We start from the raw sequence: 21,692 nt of genomic DNA, 5'->3' as shown, positions 1-21,692 counted from the left end.
ACCAGATGGATATATGCCACCTGCTCTTGGATGATGAAATAAAGAGAAAATTAATTTGGTTAAAAAAAAAAAGAGTAAAACATTTAATTTAAAACTAACTGCAATGACTAGCAAACAACAAAAAAAAAAAACAAACCCATTTGGATGCTCAGTGTTTTTCAACTTGAGATCTAAAGTAACACTTAATGTCCTTTCTGCACAAACTCAGTCCAACAGGGCTGAATTCCTGCAGGATGAGATGCATCCTAATGTGTGTGTGTATATATGCGTAATTATACCTTTATAAGATGTAACTTGTATAATATATGTTGTCATATGCATATAAAAAAATTAAATGCATATAATTATTAACCAACATACACTTTTATATATAATAATTTATACATTAAAAATTTTATGTCCCAACATAACATGGGTTGAAAATGTATGACTAAAGGTAAGTCCTTTAATTTCCTGGTGTTACAATATGAATAAACATTTAACTATTTATCTTAATTGCGGGTTAACAACAATTTTTAATACCAATCCCAATAAAATACAGTTAGTAGTTTGTCCTTGTTCTACTGCATTTTAACGCTCACTTCTGATACAACAGCCTACTACAACAAATAATGTAAGTAATCCATGTAGTTTAGTCTGTATTTTTGAAAGTTGATAAGTGAAATTAAGTAAAAATTCAATCAAAATAAATGGTAAATAAGAAAAACCTGCACCTGCTTAAAGTTTCTACTAACAGCTCAATGACTCTAAACTCACTTTAGGTAAAGCTTTACTGTTGTGGGATGTGTAACCATTTCATCTAATTTTGCATTCTGCTCTTGAATGTGTCAAGATTCAGGATGAGGAACCATGCACAAACACACAAAATGAATCGACAAACACTTGTACCTCGTCGGAAGCTCTGCGCACAGCCGACAGATGGTTGAGGTTAACTTGAACACTGCCAAACATGGAAGCAAACATCTTCAGCAACACCCAGCCCACGAGCCTAGTCAAGAGAGGTAAGTGGGTTAGGAACTAATAAATTCACTTCGGGGGCAGCAAAGGAGCCGCTGCCAATAAAATAATGACTTGAAATGGGGGCTTTATCAAAAGTTAGCACAGAGTTAACAGAGACATGACATAAATGTAAAGTTGAGTGAAAGACAGTGAGAAGACAAGCTGAGGATAAAAGAGAAAGCAAGAAAAATGAACAGAGACTGAAAGAAAAGAGAGGGGTGTGTTTTTAATTGAATTGTAAGAGCAAATCCTTCTGGAATGCAAACAGAAAAAAAGAAAAGAAAAGGATTTTCCAACTTCAGTTCATCAGACATTTACAGAATTTTTATCGATGATTGTGGATTCAGGAACATGCTCCCAGGATCTGATGGACACACACCACCCAGCTGCAATTTACTATCTGACACACATCGTTATGCAGCGTGCAATCAAAATAGGTTTGGCAACATCACTCCTCCACAACTGTCAGTCACTTTCAGACGCCTGACAGCAAGACATTTTCACTGTTTCTCTTTTGAGATCCAATAAAATGAGGCCAGTTTTTCATTTGTAATTTAAAGGAAATCACAGTTTCTATCCTTTCTGCATTTCCTTCCTTTTCCTGTCCAGAGTCTCTTATTACGATCATTGTGTGTCTTACTGCATGTGCTGCAAACTTTGGGTCTGATTTATTAAAATCACAATTAAAAATAGGTAATCTATGTGCAAAATATTGCATGTAAACACTGTTTGCGCACTTGCTGTGGATGATCGACTAAGATTGCCAACGTATTTTGCATGTTCTGGCAGAGAGGTTGCAGATAACAACAGACTAAACAAACTGATCGGGGGGCTGGTGATGTCGTGGGGAAACAGCTGGACACCCTGATGAGAGGAGGATGCTGTCCAGGCTTCAGTCCATCTTGGACAATGTCACACACCCTCTCTACGACACATTGGCCCAGTGAGGAGCACTTTTAGCACAAGACTCCTCTTACCCATATGTACCACAGGAAATCATTCATGCCTGTGGCCATTAAACTCTTATAACGCCTCCCTAAAATAGTCAGACACCCCCCTTCTTTAACCTGACTCAGACACAGACAGTCTTTTTCATTTTGCTCTTTTTGCACATATTTAAACTGTACAGTTGACCTTTTATATGTATGGTTATATTTATATTTGTTCATAACAGATGCGGCTTGTATAATATATGTTGTCTGTATATCTGGAGCCGTAACAAAAGTAATTTATCGCTGGGATTATTAAAGAGTATCTGATTCTGAAATTATATATTTATGTTGTTTTTTTATGTTGTCCCAAATTGTAATTCTGAGTCCATTATCACCTATTGCAGGGGTGTCAAACTCATGTTAGTTCAGGGACCAAATAAAGACCCATTCGATCTTAAAAATTCAGAGTTCTTTCAATAATTTGAGATTAAAAATGCAGCTATCACGTGAAACTGTGAGCCCTGCTAATATTATGAAGTTTCATTGAATTTGTGTATTTGGAGGGGATGCTCTAGGGGCTGGATTAGGCCCCCGGGCCTTAAGTTTAACACATATGGTCCATCGTCAGTAGACGTAGGTTAGTAGATCAAAAGCAACTCCTGTTTGCTTGCACTGTCAAGTCTGCCCATGTTTTTACACACACACACAGACCTTTAGTAAATCAGGCCTCTTGTGATTTATGACAGGCAGATGTTAGACCTGATAATCGGGAGACTCCCACTGTTATGATTAATAATTCTGGATGTGGAGAATCACAAAGATTGAACGTCTGTTGCTTTTATCATTGAAACAGGAGAACAAAAGGGTAATTGTTTATTTTCCCTTCATGGTCAATTATTCCTACTAGTACAATGCCCGTCGGAAGTATGCATTCATATGGGAGCGTAAGGGTATAGTTGCGTATTTTTGTATCTTTCTGTTGTGTTTTTGTGCATTTTTTTGTATAATAATTGTTTTTGTTACTCATTTTTATATTTTTTGTTTAATGTATTTTTCTGTAATGTATGTTTTTGGAGTCATTATGTGTATTTTTGTATCTTTCTGTTGTCTTTTTGTGCATTTTTTGTTTAATTATTGTTTTTTGTTGCCATTGCTGTGTGATTCTGGAATCTTTTTGTGTATTTTTGTATCTTTTATAGTGTAGTTTTGTTCATTTCTGTTGTTATTTTGTGTATTTTTGTATAAATATTTAGTTTTGTGTATTTTGAGTCATTTTCATAAGTTTTTTGTTGTTTGGTGTATTTTTCTGTAATGTATGTGTTTTGGAGTAATTTTGTGTGTTTTTGGAGCCTTTTTGTATATTTGTATTCATTTCTGTTGTTATTTTGTGTACCTTTTGTATAAATATTGTTTAGTTTTTAGTTTTATTTTACTCATTTAGTATAGTTTTTATTATAAATACTGTGTGTGTGTGTGTGTGTCAGCCATCTCCTCCGCGCGCACTTCTTGCACATAATCCGACGCAGGTTGTTAAGAAAGACACGGTAACTACGGTAGCCAGTTAAGTCAACTATTCATCAGCATGTATGTCTATGCTGTACAACCCCTCGACTAACACAGTTAGTTTGTCACACCAGTGCCACCACTGGATAAGTTTGTGTAGAGCCCTGATAAAAATAAATATGTTGATAGGGATATAATATGAATAGTGAAAGTAGTAATAGTAATAAAAGTAATGTCGTAATATTAATGTTAATAATTGCAATAACAAAATAATATAATGCACTAAAAACAATATTAATAATAAACAATATTAAATAATTATAAGGTAATATAATGATAATATAACAATGCTAATAATACAATGAGAACACCAGTAATGATAATAAAAATATATATTAATAATGAAAAAGAATGTAATGGTAATTATAAGAATAGCAATAACTCTAATACTATAGTAAAATTATACAATAACAATGACAAAATAATATAATGAAAATCCAGTAAGTATAATACAATAAAAACAATAACATAAAATAATAAGGTAATAGCAATAAAAAATAATACAATGAGAATACCAGTAACTATGAGATAAAAGAATAATACAAAAAAAGAATAATATAAGAATAGCAATAACAATAATACGGTAGTAGTACGATTAGATAGAGATAATATAATGCTGTGTGTGTGATCCGATGTAGTGCACGCACGCACGCGCATCAGCCGTGTGTGTTTGTTTACATTGTAGCTGCTAGCATCTTTCTTAGCACATAGAAGAATATAAGAAGAAACTCACCGTTGTGCAGAACAAACAATAATCATAGTGGACCCATCCGCTCACAAAAACGTTACATTCCTCTGTCTGAAGAATCAGAATTTTTGTGATATAATCGGCTAATGACTGTCAGCACAGTCACTGTCCACACTCATGGAGATGAAGGAGGAAGTGAAGTCTGTGACCCGAGATTTAAAGTAAGTTTGGAATCACGGGAATAATATTAAATAACCATGTAATATTAACTTAAATGTGGTACAAAAACATTTTTAATATTGACTTTTTTTTTTTTTTTAACCCAAACACACGTCATGAACCCGGAACCGGAAGTGGTGATAGATATAGATGGCGCGCTAGCGCCCCCTCACACCCCGTGGTCAAAAGTTGAATAGGTTTCATTTCGGGGTCGTCCAGAAGTTAAATAAAATTAAAATAAACATTTTGAAATGACCAAATTACTCCAAAATAACAGATACACACACTTGGGGTATTTGGAACCCGTTGACAAGTTTCAGGTCGAACTCGCACCTGAGGGGAGATATTTGCTCCACACACACGCGCACACACACAGACGTCTCTTGCTTTTTAGTAAGATTATATCAATCTCTGGATTCCCACTCTCTCACAGCAGCTACTGCCAAAACAAAGAGCTAAATTCAGTCAGTATCTGGTCTGTTCTCCACATGTAGGATATAAAAAACAGAAAATGATAAATTCACGTTCCATTCAAAGAGGTGCAGTAATCGATTTTTCTGCCTTTGAAGAGGACTGTTTCTTTAAACTCATCGAGGACATGGATGAACATAATGGTTGAAGACCAACTGACTCGATGAGTCTCATGGTCATTGTGATTGAACAACAACACTTAAACAGTGACTCATTCATGTGTCACTTTGAGTGTCTGGAAAAGCGCTTTTAAATAAAATGTTTATAATTATTATTATTGATTGCAGAACAATAAGGGTAAATACATCAAAACTCATTAAAAAAGGAATTGATTTTAGTAATAAATTAAGGTTTCATTTATTCAGACAACTTAAGGAAATTTACTGTGATATCCTGACATGTTTCGACTGTCAACTGCCAGTCTTCTTCAGAGGTGTCTGCTGATCGCATGATATTTCTTTGACTTCAGTGCAATAATTCCTTCCTTTATGAATAACACGTTAAGTTTTCACTTATTAAAACAACTGTTCTTCCGGAAATTTACTTTGATCTACCTCTTCTTTAAAGACGTCGTCTGCTGATCGCTTTGATGTTTCCTTGCCTTCCGTGTAATAATTCCAGCAGGTTCTTTCTGTCTTCTTTTTGAATAATATGTTTAGGTTTTAATTATACAGTTGCAGGAATTATGAATTTAGGTTTAATTACAAGTAATTTATAATGACAAATTTCCCTTTAATGGAAGACACTTGTTTTTGTTGTTACTTGTACTTATCCAATAGTTATAATGTTATTCATATGTAGCTTTAAATCGATATGTCAGAGCATGTTATGAGCAAATCAACAACAAATTGAACTGTCCGACCCTCAACCTGGACCCCCCCACCCTCCCACACACACATTGGCCATGAATAAACCCACCAACCTTATGAGTCCAGAGGAAATGCAGGTATTAATGAGGGGGAGGAAATGTAGCTGCCCTTGGCTGTTTTCCCCCTCGGGTGGTTTGTGCTTGGCTGCGAGCGCCTCCTTCACCCTGAAACACATGGTCACGGGACAATAGGCTAAAGATGGCAGAAAGCCTCTTTTGTGGTGCTCTCACACAAACACAAGCAGCCTTCTGGTATAAAATAACAACAACGGCATCCCTGAGTAAGAAGGTTACCTAAAGGTTAAATTCAATAACACAGAATGAGGGAAAACAACAGCTACATAATCAACACTGACAAAAATACAGGAAAAACATCTTAAATCTGTGCTTTTGTCTTCATTCACTCACACAGTGCCCATACTAATCCTCTTTTCTATATCTTTGCTTGTGTTCCTTATCTCTTTTCATTTTTTTATCCTCTCCTCCCTTGAGAAATATGAGAGCCGGTTTGATTTGTACAAACTATATCTCTGCCTATCTTCTATTTACTCTCGACTGGCATGTGGACTGCAGCCGCTCCATCCCCTCAGGTACCTGTTGCTGATTCTCTCCTGCCTGTTGTGACTTGGACTTGGGTAAACCTTGCACCCGCTCACAAAAAGAGCACAACAGATCCTTCGGACCAGCCAGCCTCGATACCTGTGACAGAAAAAAAACCAATTCAAATACTGTAAGTGTTTGAAGCGTGATTGACTAAAACACAAGCATTTTAGAATAAAATGTTATCACTACCTGGTTTGTTTCTCATTGATACTCAGCAAGTCACGGAAGCCTAAGAAGTCACTTTGGTCAGGTTTAGTGCGCTGGGAAGAAACATACAATTGAACTTATAATGTTTTAGCCCCTTATAATAGCAAACCTCTCATGTCAGTAGTTACATCCCTGAGAAAGATTTCTGCTGAGTCATTTTGCTATTTCTTTAAAAAGGAACTAAACTTCAAAACCATATTTTTCGACTGAAAACAAATGTATTTTGGTATGAAGTAGTGTTGTTGAATGTATCTTATTTAACTCTTGACATTTTAGGCACAAAATTTCAATTTGGAATATTTTGTTGTAAAATGTCAGGGTGACTGCCCTCTATGGGTTGAAACCCGACTATTACAATAGAATTTTGATATTGGCTGAGAATGTGGCTTGGCAATCTGTGGGAGTAGTTTGGATTGAGAAAATTGTGAATAAGAAGGTATAGTGAGTATTGTGTAGCTTGTTAGCATAGCATAGATTGTTCTTTGGAGAGTTTGAAGTATAGACTGGGTGTGTCTTAACTGCTCCAGGAGCCACGCCCATAATCAAGGCAAGGCAAGGCAAGGCAAGGCAAATTTATTTATATAGCGCATTTCATACTCAAGGCAACTCAATGTGCTTTACATGATAAAACATTCAATTGTTTAAAATCAATAAGAACATTTAAATCAATAAGACATTTAAATCAATAAGACATTTTTTGAATTTCCTGCCTAGACACACGTCAGTTAAAAACTTTGGGTTTGAGTAACTCTTTAAATAATCTTACAATGATGTCAATGTGAGTTCAGTGGTCAGACTGAGTAATTTAATGCTCCAGGCGACGAATACATCGAAGTGTTTTTACATATTTTTTTTTGTGTTTGCCCCCAAAAACTCTGCCAAACTGACTTCCTAACAAAATAATTACCGCTGTTTATTTCAGAGCTTACACAAAAATATCCAAATCTGACTTGAATTAAATGTCTGGCGGAGTGAGGTGATATCACAGGGAATACTGGGAACAAATTAGAACAAAAATGGAGTTCAGCAAATCACTGTCCTCTTTGTCTGGTGAAGAAACACTAAACATTTCAAGAATGAAGTAAAAACATTTCTAAGCATCCATCTACTGTACTCCTCATCCCACAATGCATTACACAAAACTCTTCCCACAATGTCAATAAATGGAGTGTTTACAGTGGAAATCAAAAACTTTCGAGCAGCAATTTCAACCTTTTGCATCTTGTTTCTCAAGCATATGACCTTTGATTAATTGATCTCTGTGGCCTACACTATGTCTTTATCTGATAAAAAAAAAAAAAAGATCAACCATGCAGCTTTATAGTTTTAATTCCATTAGATTTTATCTGAAAACCAAGAGTTACTTCTACAACAAAGTCAAGTTGCTTTAAATTTTTACAACTAATTGTAATTTTAATTCAATTTTTTTCCGTGATCGTGCACTCACCACCAGACTTTCAGGGGTGCACTGATAGCAGCCCTGCACCATAACGGGTCTGCGTTTGCCCAAACAGGTCGGAACATTCTTCAGCTTTCTCTTGATCCTCAGTTCCCATGACAGCTGACAGGAAAGAAAACAAGATGTCATGCAGATTTTCATTAACTCAAATAACAATGTCACAACAGTTCTGTTGTAAACTCATAAAGGTCAAAGTGATTAAATCTTTTAGACACCTCTGACACTGGAGAGGCCAGGATGAAATCGGGTGCTAATGTGTTTGCTCATCATGTTATTTGCCTTCATTATTTGCATGATTAATTAAAAATAGGAGCGATTTAAACTGCAAATGTATGCAGAGCCTTTATTCATTTTGAACTTTTCATTGGTATGGTTTGACTAAATCCAAGTCAACATGGACTAATCAGTAGTGCACATAACAGTAAGTGTCAGCATTGGGCTCAATTACAATTGCATCTTCAATTATCCATGTTCATTTACAACTAAATTATGACGACAGTGACCAATTACCATTACAATTAGGGATGTAAAGATTAATCGTAAGGCAGTTAAAAATCGATTCATAGGTATCACGATTGAAAATTGAATCGCAGTACTTTTTTTAAACAGCAGAGGACACTGCATATTTCTGCTACTATTTTCTTTCTGGCCGCTTCTACTCTTACATGTTAATAAATGATTCCTTACCCCTTTAGCACCGAAAGAATATTTGTAATATTACGTGAATATCTGTAAAAGTCACGTTTTTCTATTAGCTCTGTCTGCTAGCATAGCATCTCTTCTTCACTGCTAGTTTAGCTGCATGCCAACCGATCACTGGGTTACCAGTGCCCTGTGCTAGTTCAAACAAATATCTGACGTAAATCAGTGCAATGAAGTTTTTTTTTTTTTTTTTTTAAGTCCAATTGTTAAGGCACAAAATACATTTTCAGTTGCACTTTTAAAAAGAAAAAGAACTATTATGCAGTTTTGCATTGTTTTATTATAGAACCAGAATTTAAATTAATAGGCTTCTTCTTCATTTGTATTATTCCTTTATTTATTTCATTCAAGATTTATTTTTAGTTAAATTGCATTGTTTTGAATAGTTTATCAAGGGATTCTTTTAACAATGAAAAATAAAAGGAAAATAATACAGTATTTTCTAGTTTAAATAATAAACTAATCTAATCTAGTAAAAAAGAATGGAATATTTTTCAGTCATCATTTGTCTACAGTCCCATATATTTAGTGTGGGCGTCTGAGCCTTTTTTCTGTCAGTATACTCCAAGATTAAAATTTTTTGACAAGTATTGGGAAGTTTATATGAAACATATTTAATAGTTGTTAACTACGTATGTGTAAGTCATAGAATTCTTTACTTAAATTATAATTACCAGTTTTTATAGAATTTACAGGACAATTACAATGTCAAATATCTGAACTCAATTAGGATTCCAACAGCAACATATTTTTAAAATTACAATCACGTCATAATTGTAATCAATTATCAATTACATTTATAATTGACCCCAACCCTGGTGTCAACGCAGGTCAAGTAAGTGATGCAGCAAATATTTTGGATATTATTAGTGAAATTAACGACTGTTTCTTGGTCAAACTTGTTTAACTTCCACATACACAGGACCTGATTGTTTATAGTAATAATTGTACTGCATAATATTTGTTCAGTCATTGTGTAGAAAAAAGACAGTGAAAGGACCTTAAGGGGATGGATCTCATTCATTTCCTACCTCCTGAGCTCTACTGACACTGGAGTGGTATTTCCTGCCTGTGCGTCATCTTTCATCTCTTCTCTCTTTTGTGTGAAAATAGGATATTGAGACTAGAGTGTCCAGTTTACTGTACAACAATACCCTGCATAGTGTCCTGTGCAGAGAGGGGAAGGCATAGCTTGTCACTGCAGCAACCCTTGATAATCACGCTATAGGTACAATGCTATTTAGGGTGCAGAGTGATCACCACTTCAGACCTGAATAGCCAATCGATCTCCGAGAATCAATGGCAGTTTGGCCTCATTAAAGGATGAGGTTTGATTCCAGAAAATGAGGCATGAGAGTCGATTTTAAGACAAAACATTAACTTGATGACGAAGCTGGAAACAAACTATGAGTAAAGAAGATAAATGTGCTTGGAGGAAATGATTTAAATGACAAATGTAAGTAGCTCAAGTAACTATTGTAGCGTAAAAAGTCAATTGTGGAAAACAGATCAAAATACACTAGAAGGAAATACATGTGCATGTGTAAAGCAATTATCATCTGATTTTAATCTGATGCCGATGATATGACGGTCACTCAATATTTACTATGGTCTCGTTTCCTCATTTGCCACATTTTTAGAGGGGGATTCTGCCATTGTTTTTACAAATGTGGCCTAAAACCTTTAAAATGTACTTATTAGAAGATCTATGCCTAACAAAGCACATTATTTAGCACCATATTTGTTTAACTTTTAAAAATGGCACAACTTTACCATTTTAGAGCCTGTGTTCCACCAACTTGAAATCACGGGATCACCCATTTGCCAGTAAACATTCCATTGCTTTCTATTGCAGTGAAGCATTCATTCTGCTTTTTAGATAATTACGCAGCTTTTTCGGTCAAAATGCCCATTTGTGTTGATTTTGGTTGCTCTACAAAAATCAGGAAAAGTTAAAGATGCCGATGTAACCCTCTTTTGTTTACGGAAAGACGATACAAACAGTTGGGGGCAACAGTTCCAACTCTGTGGTTTGGTAGTAGACAATGAAGCAGAGAAGAGCTCTCCTAAGGGACCTTTACTCTTCCTTAAAAAGTGTGCAGCTGACGCTCTGGTGGCTGAAGTTAACGAGCAAATCAGAGACTGTTGAAGATGCACAAACCCTGAGAATAGAAGTCCTTTTGGGTGTGTCCTTCAACTGTCCGTGATTTACTCGATAACTTCAGCCACCAGAGGATCAGCCATGCACTATTTAAGGGAGAGTAAATGTCTGTTAGGAGAGCTCTTTTTCTTTGCAATAAAAACATAAAATAATATCACATAAATATTTAGCTAAAAACTAAATTAAACAATGGGATGTCACAGGACAATGACATTACCACAGATTGGTTCAAGATAATTTAATAACAGTGGAAACTTTAAATCCCCTCTTTGACTGAAGAGTGGGTGGGCCCATTAGTCCAAAATGACATTTCAACGACACAAAAAAGAATTGGTGCTGAAAGTTCAATATAACCAAAATAATCGGCACCGTATTTACATTTTGCTAATAGATCAACGGTGACGCTTGTTTTTTTAGGTCCCTAAGGAACGCTCTTCTCTGCTTTAGGTCCTGTGTTCACAGATTTTTTTTCGGGTCACAGATTTTGTTTATCCTCTTTCTGTGAACAAAACAGGTTTACATTTTCCTGATTTTTCTAGAGCAACCAAAAGCAGCATAAGTAGGAATTTTGACTGCTAAATGATCTAAAAAGCAGGCTGAATGCTTCACTCCCATGATAATTAATAGGATGTTTAGAGGCTGTTGGGTCTTGTGACGTGTGATTTTAAGATGGCGGAACACAAGCACTGAAACAGTAAAGTAGTCCTGTTTTTAAAAGTTAAATGAATATGGTGCAAAAATTATTTTTTCTAATAAGACCATTTCAAAGGTTTTGGTCTGTAAAAATAAGTAGCGATCCCTTTGAAGTGCCCTAGGTCACTATGCAGGGCCCACATAGTGCCAGACTGCACAAAATGAGTAATACAAATATTAAAACCTAACTTACAAACACAATATAAATATCAAGCATTCATATTAATAACTTGCATTTTACTTCTCAGTGACCTAAATATGAACAGTAAAGTGATCTGATGAAATATAGAAAGTAGAATTATAGAGCCATCCATCCATGATCGAACTCACTCGCTCCTTTTTTTCAGGGTCGCGGGGAAAATTATAGGTTTTACATTTAATCAAATTGTTTTAATAGATCTACGTGACATTTCTTTGTTTCAGTCCTATAATATTTGCATTTTATTCATTTTTCTTTTAAAGTAAAACACTATTCATTGTTAATGTACATAGACAAGGGCAACCAGCAGCATCTGTCACTTTACCCCACTTATCTGTAAAAACTTTATCCCACTTATCTGTAAAAAAAAAAGAGCTGAAAGGGGATCGGGCAGTTTCAGGCTTTCTAGAACCAGGTTGTTGTTGTATTTCTTTATATTGCTGTAATTTGCTTTTCCTTGGAAGAAACAATCAGTCACCTCTGATCTCAGGCTGCATAGGAAAGTGCCAGAAGTTCTTCCTTTCACTTTCCAGCAACGGTAAACCTTTGTTCTTTAGCGTAACCTTCGACCAAATCCCACAAAACAGCGCGTATATAAACATCGGACTTTAATGTCCGTCCGTGCTCAGCTGACTTCACAGCTATAGAGTTATGAAAAGAAAACAGTTCGGAGTGAATTTATGTCAAACTTTTTGCACCTCAGCATGATCACAAACCTGATAACTCCCATCAAAGCTAGCGCTAATTTTCATGGAGTTTTAAGGAATTCAGTGCCTCAGTTTTATAATTATGTTTTTCACACGTTCCAGAGGCTCATTAGTCGCAGTTGAAGCTTGCACACTGTTTAAATCATCTCACACCGACTTCATCAAAAAGAAACATGTGTGAGTTTTGATTTTTCCCAAAAGTTACCTAATTTTAGGCTTTTTGCTGGTGGAGGAACCCTGTGGTGATTTGTAAATCCTTCCAGGGGATACATTTAGATACTGAAATGACATCTGATTTAAAGTCATTCAGCAGCCACAAAGAAGCGCAATCAACAGCCACGGTGTTTGGAAACTCGACAGGGAATACAAATAATTAAGACAGGGATGCTTTCTCACACTCCGTTTTATTTGCCGTCACTTAGTGTCACCGAAAACCAAGTCCCAGATCATTCTCACAGGAGTCCCACTGCAGGGCACACTTTAAACGGTTAACATAAATATTAAAACAATCATTTTGTGACACTTATGTCAACAGCTTTTAACGTCTAAATGGAAAACAAATCTCGATTTATCTTTGATAGTGCCGTTTATAAAATGGTTTTTACAAGGGGATGATAAAATAGGTAATAGAATAGAGCAAAAAATCCAGAGTGTGGCCCCTACTGTTAGAGAAGTTGCCCATCTCCTGACCTGTCTCTATCAGCGAACAAAATAATAAAAACAAACAAATAAAAATGTTCTTTTTAAATCCTATTTTAAGGTTTCATTTATTCAGACAACTGTTTTTCAGGAAATTTACTGTCAACTGCCAGTCTTCTTCAGAGTCATCTGCTGATCGCTTTGATGTGTCTTTGACATCCGCGTAAAAATTCCAGCAAGTTCTCTTTGAATAAAATGTTAAGGTTTCATTTATTCAGGGAGTCGTCGGCTTTGCGCGCGCGCGCGCGCGCGCACGCACACACACACACACACACACACACACACACACACACACACACACACACACACACACACACACACACACACACACACACACACACACACACACACACACACACACACACACACACACACACACACACACACACACACACACACACACACACACGAGGAGTTTAGGTTGTAAATATTGAATAAGTTAAATATTTATGAACTGTTTAAGAGCAGACTATCAGGACAAATTTAATGTTAACACACCTCAGACCAGTGGATCATCTTAGAGGATAATCTTATAAGTTATAAGATGATCTGGCATTTGTAAAGGGGAAAATTGGGACAAAAACAGCCTGATTATCTTCATGTCTTTACTCAACGTCCCCAAAGCAACAGAACACAACTCTCCATTCTGCAAATTAAAAGCACAACACACAATGTGCATGCAGATATAATGGTGAAAAAAGTTTTGTTTTTTGTTTACTCCTTTTTTCAAACATGCACCGTGACAGATTTTCCTTCTGGCAGCACCGATGAAACGTGTTCTTATTCCAGCTGGCCAGTGTGAGTCACTTATCACATCACAATTTGGAAAACATCAGACGCTTTTAAGCACAAAGGGGGTTTGTGTGTTCCCCTGTGATTGTGCAGAAACAAAGCCCTGGAGATTAGTGCTCGTGGCCTAAGATGTCAGTGGGAAGCATTCATGCAGGCGGCTCTTACAGCAGGTATATTCTGTTGAACCGGCGGTAGAACCACGTCTTGGTTTATCCCGTCACCCACCTCCTGCACCATGGTGAGCTGTCTGCATCAAAAACCTATTCTAGAAAAAGATTAAAGGAAGGACAGAGAATATTGTGTTTTATTATTTTTTGAAAACCATGCAGCCTGTGAGTAAAAGGCAAAAAGCTTTATGAGAACTCAGGGGTAAAATACACATTCTATCAAAGACATGATTCAATTTATATCTTTATATATATATATATATATATATATATATATTTTAAGTTTCATTCCAACACATATTTCTTTCTGTCATCTAGTCTTTGGCAGTTTGCTGTTGGCAGCGCTCTGCGATGCATTTCTCCCTGAGTTCCAAGCCATCATTTTGCCTGCTGATGTAGTATTTTCTCCTTTCACTGTTTTTAAATTAGCAATTCATGATTTGTTTAGAATGAATTCCTTGATTTAATTTATACTGTTCGAACAACAACAGAGTTATAAAAAGTTGCCTTTTCCAGCTGGTCTCCAACTTAACCTTTGATTGAAAAACTTAAGTAGCTTTAGTTTAGCTAGTATTTACACTCAAATCTTTTTAAAACCTTTGGGGTTAAAGACCCGAGAGGGAAACACATTTTTCCTCATAATCATAAGACCAGTGACAAGAAGGCAACTTTACCCCTGGATTCCTTCAGGATTGTATAAACAACAATTTGATTAGATTTACAATCCTACTTAAAAATGTCCCCCTGGGATCAATAAAGTAGGTCTGATTCTGATTCTAAAGACAAAGCAGCTCCTATTTCACTTAAAACGATCGGTTAGCCCTAAGCTTTTCACATTTTCTGAATAAATCAAGATTAAACTGGCAAATTTCACACATACTCATTAGGGCTTCACATAATGTGAAGATTTAGTTACTTTGCAAGCTTGAAAGTTAGCACAAACTGCACAACAAAAACATGCAGAGCTAAAACTTTAGACTGGCTTCATAGTCATCATCAGTCTGAAGAAGGGCTCCAAAACCTTAAGTGGGTGGGGCCAATGGTAGATAAATAACACTGACAAGAAAAAAGAACAAGAGCAAATAAATAAATAAAAAATAGCCAATACAAATGTATATTATAATGTATTTCTTGAAAATGTTTTCAAACATTGTTATTAATTATAAATCTCAGATCATATTTAAAAAAGCAGGTACAAATATTAATTTTTTACCAGGCAAAATAAACTATTATCAATTACAACACAAGCCCTTTGACTTCTAAAACCATCTTAAAAACAATATATTACAACAACATTACTTAATTTCAAAGGACATTTAATGGCTGATATTTTGCTTTTATTTAATCAAACACAAATTAAATTAGTTGATAGAAGTATTCATGCATTACCTGAGAACATGGGAGTTGTGTATTTTAATGTTTTTGTGGTTACTTACATTGATGTGTACAATTTTATTACACCCCGTAGATATACTGTAATTTCCTAACTTTATTTCACTGACCCCTGAAGCTAGAAAACCCTGATTTGATTTCACACAATTGTACACAGTTCTCTGCTTTATTAAGTGTGTATATTAATCAACAACACCTGGGTTTGCTGCAAAGAAGATAAGAGTGCATTTCCTCACAGGAATACAGCTGTAGTAGAAGAACGAATTACCGTACAGACAGTGATGCATTTAGAGGGACTTCAACGCGATAGGAAATCTGAAAACCCAAGTATTTATCCATGGATGCACACAGATCAGTATCATTTTCTTTACCCACCAAACACCAACAAGCTAAATACATGCTTTTTAGGATAAATAACAAAGTATAGCAACTAAGACGGAAACACAAAGTTTTATTTAATTCTTTTAAAATGCAACGGCACTCATTATTTTGTAAATAGTGCTGCCAATGTACTCAGTGACTAATGTGTGCTAACATCCAGCAAACCTTGGGGAAACAATGGAATTAATTCAATGCACAAGTCGCAAACTTTAAGGTCGCTTTTTGAACTCAGTTTTGTGTGGCAGACAAAAACCAAAAGGCAGAGTTGACATTAAGTGAAGTAGGTCGAAATTGAAAAGGAAAGGAAGAGCGAAGTGTGTAAAAGGGAAGATAAATACAAATCAGCTAAAAAATAGCTTTTTATATAAATGACTGTGGTACCTGAGCCACTTAGAAATGCAGGTATACGAGTTCCTACTTTTATCACAGTCCGTCCTAAACAGGTCATCTAATTGATAGCGCTGGCTGTGCTCGCACTCAAGTGAGTAATCATTGAAAATTAGGGTACATTTAATGCAAACTGAGGATGAGCACACATCTATACCCTTATAAAAGCCACCATCTAGACTGGAGAGAAGTAATTTGATTCGGAAAGAGAAAGACATGTCCTGCTGTCTGTCATTACCTCCTCTTAGATAAATCTTTGTGAGGTCCACCATGAACTGTCAGGTTCAGGAGTCTCATTAAACCCAACGTGAAACTTCTCTATCTCTCACCCCCACTGCACTGATCTAACTCTGCCACATTAACTTTGCTAATTAAAACTTAAACCTTTTCCCATTGGGAGATGTTCCACTTCAACTGGCTCAAGTTCCCACATTCATTATCAACTCCGGAGGGAGGAAAGACATTGATAAGAGGTATAGAGGGTTCATTGAAACCTCACAGGTGCTGTAGTAGATGGAGGAGATAAGACGGTGGGGAAAAGGGAGGGAAGGGTGTAAAACTGCAAATTGTGCAGCTAAAGCATCACTTAAGTCTCTAATGGGGTTATATAAGACACACCCAAAGGGAAACAGCGATATAAAGACAAGCTGGAGACAGCACGGTGTAGCCTAGAGTAACGCTACAAAAATTAGTTTTATCTCACCAGCGTAGCCAGGATGTCAATACAGCCTCCATCACATCAGGGGAATACGCACAGCGATGCATAGAAGCATGAGTGTAGATCCAGGCCACAGGTTACTCAATACAGCCTTCATATTAATGAATACTAATAGTTGCCTCTTGTTATCATTAATTGATCAATTAAGAGAGTTTTTCTAATGTGCTGTAGGTTGCTAATAAGATTGCAATAAGTAGGCCCGTGATTTATTAATAACCATTTGCCAATGAAAAATAAAAGGAAAATAGTACAGTATTTTCTAGTTTTTTTAAATCTCTCATCCAAAGGTGCGCTGCTGCCACATTCAGGGCACCAGTTGGTCACTACATCACACTACAGTTCAGATATTGATGAGGGACCTCCGCTAGGGTGTATTCTAGTAATCGCCGTGAAAAAACGCAATTGACGAGTCAATGGCACTGAGTGAGTTAAAGGTGAAAAAAAAATTGCAGAAATTACATTTAAATTTGACTGAGAAGTGGCAGAAATGGGAGTAATGTCGCAAAAATGCATTAAAAGGAAGAAAAATATGGCAAGAAAAAGTGACTAAAATAGGGTAAAATATGGTAAGTTTGGTGTAGTTGCAGAAAAATGTTAAAAAATAAGCAAAAAAAGGCTCAAATTGGTAAAAAAAAAAAAACATACTTAGTTTCATGAAGTATTTTAATACAAAATAAACTATAAAATCTATATCTCAGAAATATGGAAAAGTTTTAAAGAAGGACACTGTTTGACTGTACTTTATGAATAATATTAAATACTTGCAAGATGTGATTTGTACTGCGTGATTGTATATAAGTAAAAATAAGTTAAAATTAAATTTAGACATATCTCGATATAGGCGATATTGTCATTTTCTGTATTGCCAAAACTCAATATATCTTGAATCACGATATATTGCCCAGACTTAATATGAATTAAAGATTAAAGATTAAGATTAAATCGGGGCTTTCGCCTTTATTGGTCATATATGTTATTACAAATTTGAAATGTGTCCTCCGCATTTAACTCATCCCAGAGGAGCAGTGGGCAGCCATATTGCGGTGCCTGGGGAGCAGTTAGGGGTTAAGGGACTTGCTCAACATCCCACAGCGATGGCCCGGGTGAGATTCGAACCGGCAACCATCCGACCACAAAGGTTGCCGGTATTTTATTTTATCTTCCGCATTGTTCGAATGTTCGAATGCTCGTACAATGCAGAATAAAATAAAATAAATAAAATATTTCGGTAATTCATTAAATAATATTGTACAGGCCTATTACTGACTGGGCTGCTGAAAGAGAGTCACATTAAATATGTTCTCTCATGTTAACACAAAGTGCATTGAAGTCACTTTAGAAATTCCTAATTTTTGTGAGTAATTTAGAGGAACGCTGTGTTTTTCCCCCATTTGTAATAAAAAAGGACAGCAGTCACGTAGGCACGGGAAAAATACAAGTTGCTGTAAATATTTAGTTAAATAGTTTCATTGAATTTGTGAATTTGGAAGACTTGATTTATGAGGTAATTTACAAAATGACTATTTTTTTTCTCTCATCTCTGTCATGTTTCCCTGCTTCTGCGGGCCAAACAGGGAGCTCTAAATGGCCGGATTTGGTCCTCGGCCCTTGACTTTGACACTTGGTCTCTCAAGGAACAGCGAATAAGAGTTTAAAAATGTATTCACATTTTCTAACATTTCGGCTACAAAAAACATGTTTGCAAACGGTCCAATCATAGGCCTGAGAGTCTCACCAGGGACCTTATTTCTTGTTTTGGCCAATAACACCTTACATATTTTATAAGCTTTACCTATGATGAATTAACAATTTATGTATTTTCTAAGTAGATGTTTCAAGTTTAAATAAAACAATTTTATTTGACAAAGTACAAATAATTACAAAATAGTTGACACGGTGATTTATGTAAGAGCGCATGCGCAGTTGGAACCACGGGCTCACGTATTAATTTACCAAATAAATGACAAATAAAATGACTTACGGCAAAGAATATTTGTGTAACTATTTAATTTTATCAAGTCAAGCTAAGCTACCGCGCAAGCTACATGTTAGCAAAGCACACCTTTAACAAAGAGTGTCATAGTTTCATTAATTAGCTTAGATGCTAATCAACTTACCAGCTGCTGAACTCGTGTTGGAGGCCGTGTGGACAGTTCTGGCTGAAAATCAGCAAGAAAACACGTTTATGAATGTCAATAAGAGCAACTTATTCCCAGACACTTCTTTACATCGAGTTTTCAGTCTGCAAGTCGGTGACTGCTCGTAGTTACAGGTAATTTGCCAAATCACCTGTCAATCAAACCTCAAAGGCCACGCCCATCTGACGATAAACCCAAACTCTGAATAATAATAACTATATTATATTATATTACATTATATTATTTGTTCCCCACTGTAATGTGTTCACTTGTATTTATTCCGTATTTAATTAACAGTCTTTTATTTAATTCTGCACGTTTTCTTTTATCTTTCTTTCATTCTTTGTTTAGAGTTTATTCTTTTCATTTGCTATATTTTTAAAGCCTGTGACACATTTAATTTGAATGTTTTTTAAACATTACAACAATTATAATAAAGATCAGTCTTTCAATAATAAGCAAATCACTTTTTTTTTATGCCAAACTATAAGAAAAAGTCAATAGCCCATCCAATCACAAAGAAAACATCCGAAAACATCCTGATTTATCAGTTCCTAATAGACTTTCACTTCAAACATCAGTGTTGGGTAAGTGTTTACATTTCCATCCTAAATAAAGTGATATTGCAAATAAACAAGTGATTTGACCACAGATTCAATAAAATGATTTAATGTAATAACATAATAATATGAATAACATCATATTACAAGTGATTAACGAATTTTGACAACATTATATCCAAAGATAGATCTTATTCCATGGATGATTGCACTACATTTCAAAGTGGGATCTGGAATAACATATTTATTCTGGAACAGTTTAAAAAAGAATAATCCCTTTCTCTCATCATTGGCAAAATTTCATAAATTCAAATTCATACTTTTGGGCGGTAATTTCTACCTTCAACATATTTTCACCGACATCTATTTTTATTTTAGTTTGTCTGTCAGGATTAAGTCAAAACTATTTAACGGATTATAACAAAAAAAATAACCAAAGATAGACCTTACGCAGTCTACATTTTGAAAGGGAAAAATCCTTGCTTTGTAATTGACTCATCTTTATAAAGATATGTCAGGTTGGTTTATCAATTACCTCACCGAGTTCCATTCAGATCAAATCCGGATTGCATAATTCATTGCTATTTATTTTTTAGCCTTTAAAGTGTGAATGATCAGTAACTCGAACTTCCAAAGGTTTCTGTATAAAAAAAGGAAATTAACAAATAGCTAATAACACCACAGGTGTCAATGGTTTTTGCCCAATGGGGAGTTACTGTTTAATTACTGAGTTGTGATAAAACAGAAGCCAGGAAAGAAAGGGTAACACTTCTTCTTCTTCTTTTTTTAAAACAAGTACTTTCATTCTGGACAAGTTTTTATTCACAATAAAGCCGTAGAAATCAATCATTTCAATTTGCATCACGCTAACCGGGATGATAGAGGCCAGAGTAGAAAAACAGTGTGATCATAATAATGAAGAGGAGGGTAAATTGCACGGTGTAAGTCTGCATTTGTGAGCATGACATGGACTGTGCCTGCATGAAATTAAGTGAATTTTATTTCTTTGAGCAGCTTGAGATGGAACAAATAGTTTGAACCTGAGAAAAGACTGAAGCTTTAACAGATTTGTATCTATTCCCTTTTCAACACTGATAATGCACTTTGAGATTTCATGGGAGAACAATATCTTTATCGACAAACATCTCTGCTGTAATTTTAATTGAAAATTATAGTTCAGTGTGAAAAAGTTATATATAGATAAAACTTCAAAGGTAGATAATGTAGGCTATACCTGGTGCTAGCATATGCAGCGTATCTTTGTCTACATAGCAACCCACTGGGGAAGGAAGATAGTGCTGAGCCGGCAGAAAGTGTTCCACATGGACTTCATTGGAATGGAGTTTAATTTACAGGCTGCAAGTAAACTAGGCCATTGAATAAGAACGCTAATGTGGCAAACAGGTATAAGCATGCAAACGGACGTGTCAGCTGTCTCACCGTTTCACCGCACGCTCACACATAGAAAATCAATTGGTGAATCAGTGGCTGTGCGTCAATGAGCCTAAGAGTTTCATTGATTTCCCAGAACAAAGGACTTTCTGTTACCTTCTATGCTCCATTTCTCTTTTTAACTCCACAGGAGTTCCACTGTAGCCATCGCCAATAGAGAATGGTTTTGTAAACAGTCTAATAAGAGACAAGCAAATGGTTATGAAACTGTAATTAACTACGGTATATCATCATCTGACCAGAAGCAATGTATTTATAATCAAAGAGAACGAAGCTATTTACGGGATTTCTATTTATCAGCATTCTTTGCATGGTGTGGTTTGTAATGTCCTTATAGCACATTATAATAAGAAATATTGGCACATCAATGAGATCTATTAAAAGAATGATAATCCATCAATAACAAATGTTATAAATCTAGAAAAATCCTTGATATAAATTATAATAAATTAAAGGTACTATGTTTAGAGTCTCATTTATTACTTATACATTCAGTTCTTCATGTATGGGCTTTTCCTGTAAGTGGGCCCAGTGC

The 21,692-nt window shown here is 35.6% G+C and overlaps 1 protein-coding gene across 4 annotated transcripts in view; it reads right to left on the bottom strand.

The window, feature by feature from the left end:
• Positions 1-19,283, bottom strand: part of gpat2 (glycerol-3-phosphate acyltransferase 2, mitochondrial) — a 54,441-nt gene extending 35,158 nt beyond the window's left edge. The window contains exons 1-7 of one of the 4 annotated variants that reach the window (XM_028457290.1): positions 19,125-19,283; positions 14,128-14,227; positions 7,998-8,111; positions 6,533-6,603; positions 6,335-6,439; positions 5,795-5,905; positions 889-988 (exon numbers count right to left, since the gene is read on the bottom strand). In XM_028457290.1, the coding sequence (XP_028313091.1) occupies positions 889-988; positions 5,795-5,905; positions 6,335-6,439; positions 6,533-6,603; positions 7,998-8,111; positions 14,128-14,199 (573 nt within the window). In that variant the 5' untranslated portion in view covers positions 14,200-14,227; positions 19,125-19,283. Of the gene's footprint in view, positions 1-888; positions 989-5,794; positions 5,906-6,334; positions 6,440-6,532; positions 6,604-7,997; positions 8,112-9,742; positions 9,808-14,127; positions 14,228-19,124 lie in introns of those variants that run through there. The other 3 variants (XM_028457291.1, XM_028457292.1, XM_028457293.1) reach the window with 3 other exon arrangements.
• Between the last annotated feature and the right edge of the window lie 2,409 nt (positions 19,284-21,692).

This window comes from Gouania willdenowi, chromosome 9 (assembly GCF_900634775.1).
Source record: "Gouania willdenowi chromosome 9, fGouWil2.1, whole genome shotgun sequence".
NCBI classification, from domain to species: domain Eukaryota; kingdom Metazoa; phylum Chordata; class Actinopteri; order Blenniiformes; family Gobiesocidae; genus Gouania; species Gouania willdenowi.
Note: the sequence above shows the minus strand (reverse complement) of the source record. Positions and strands in the feature narration are given on the sequence as shown.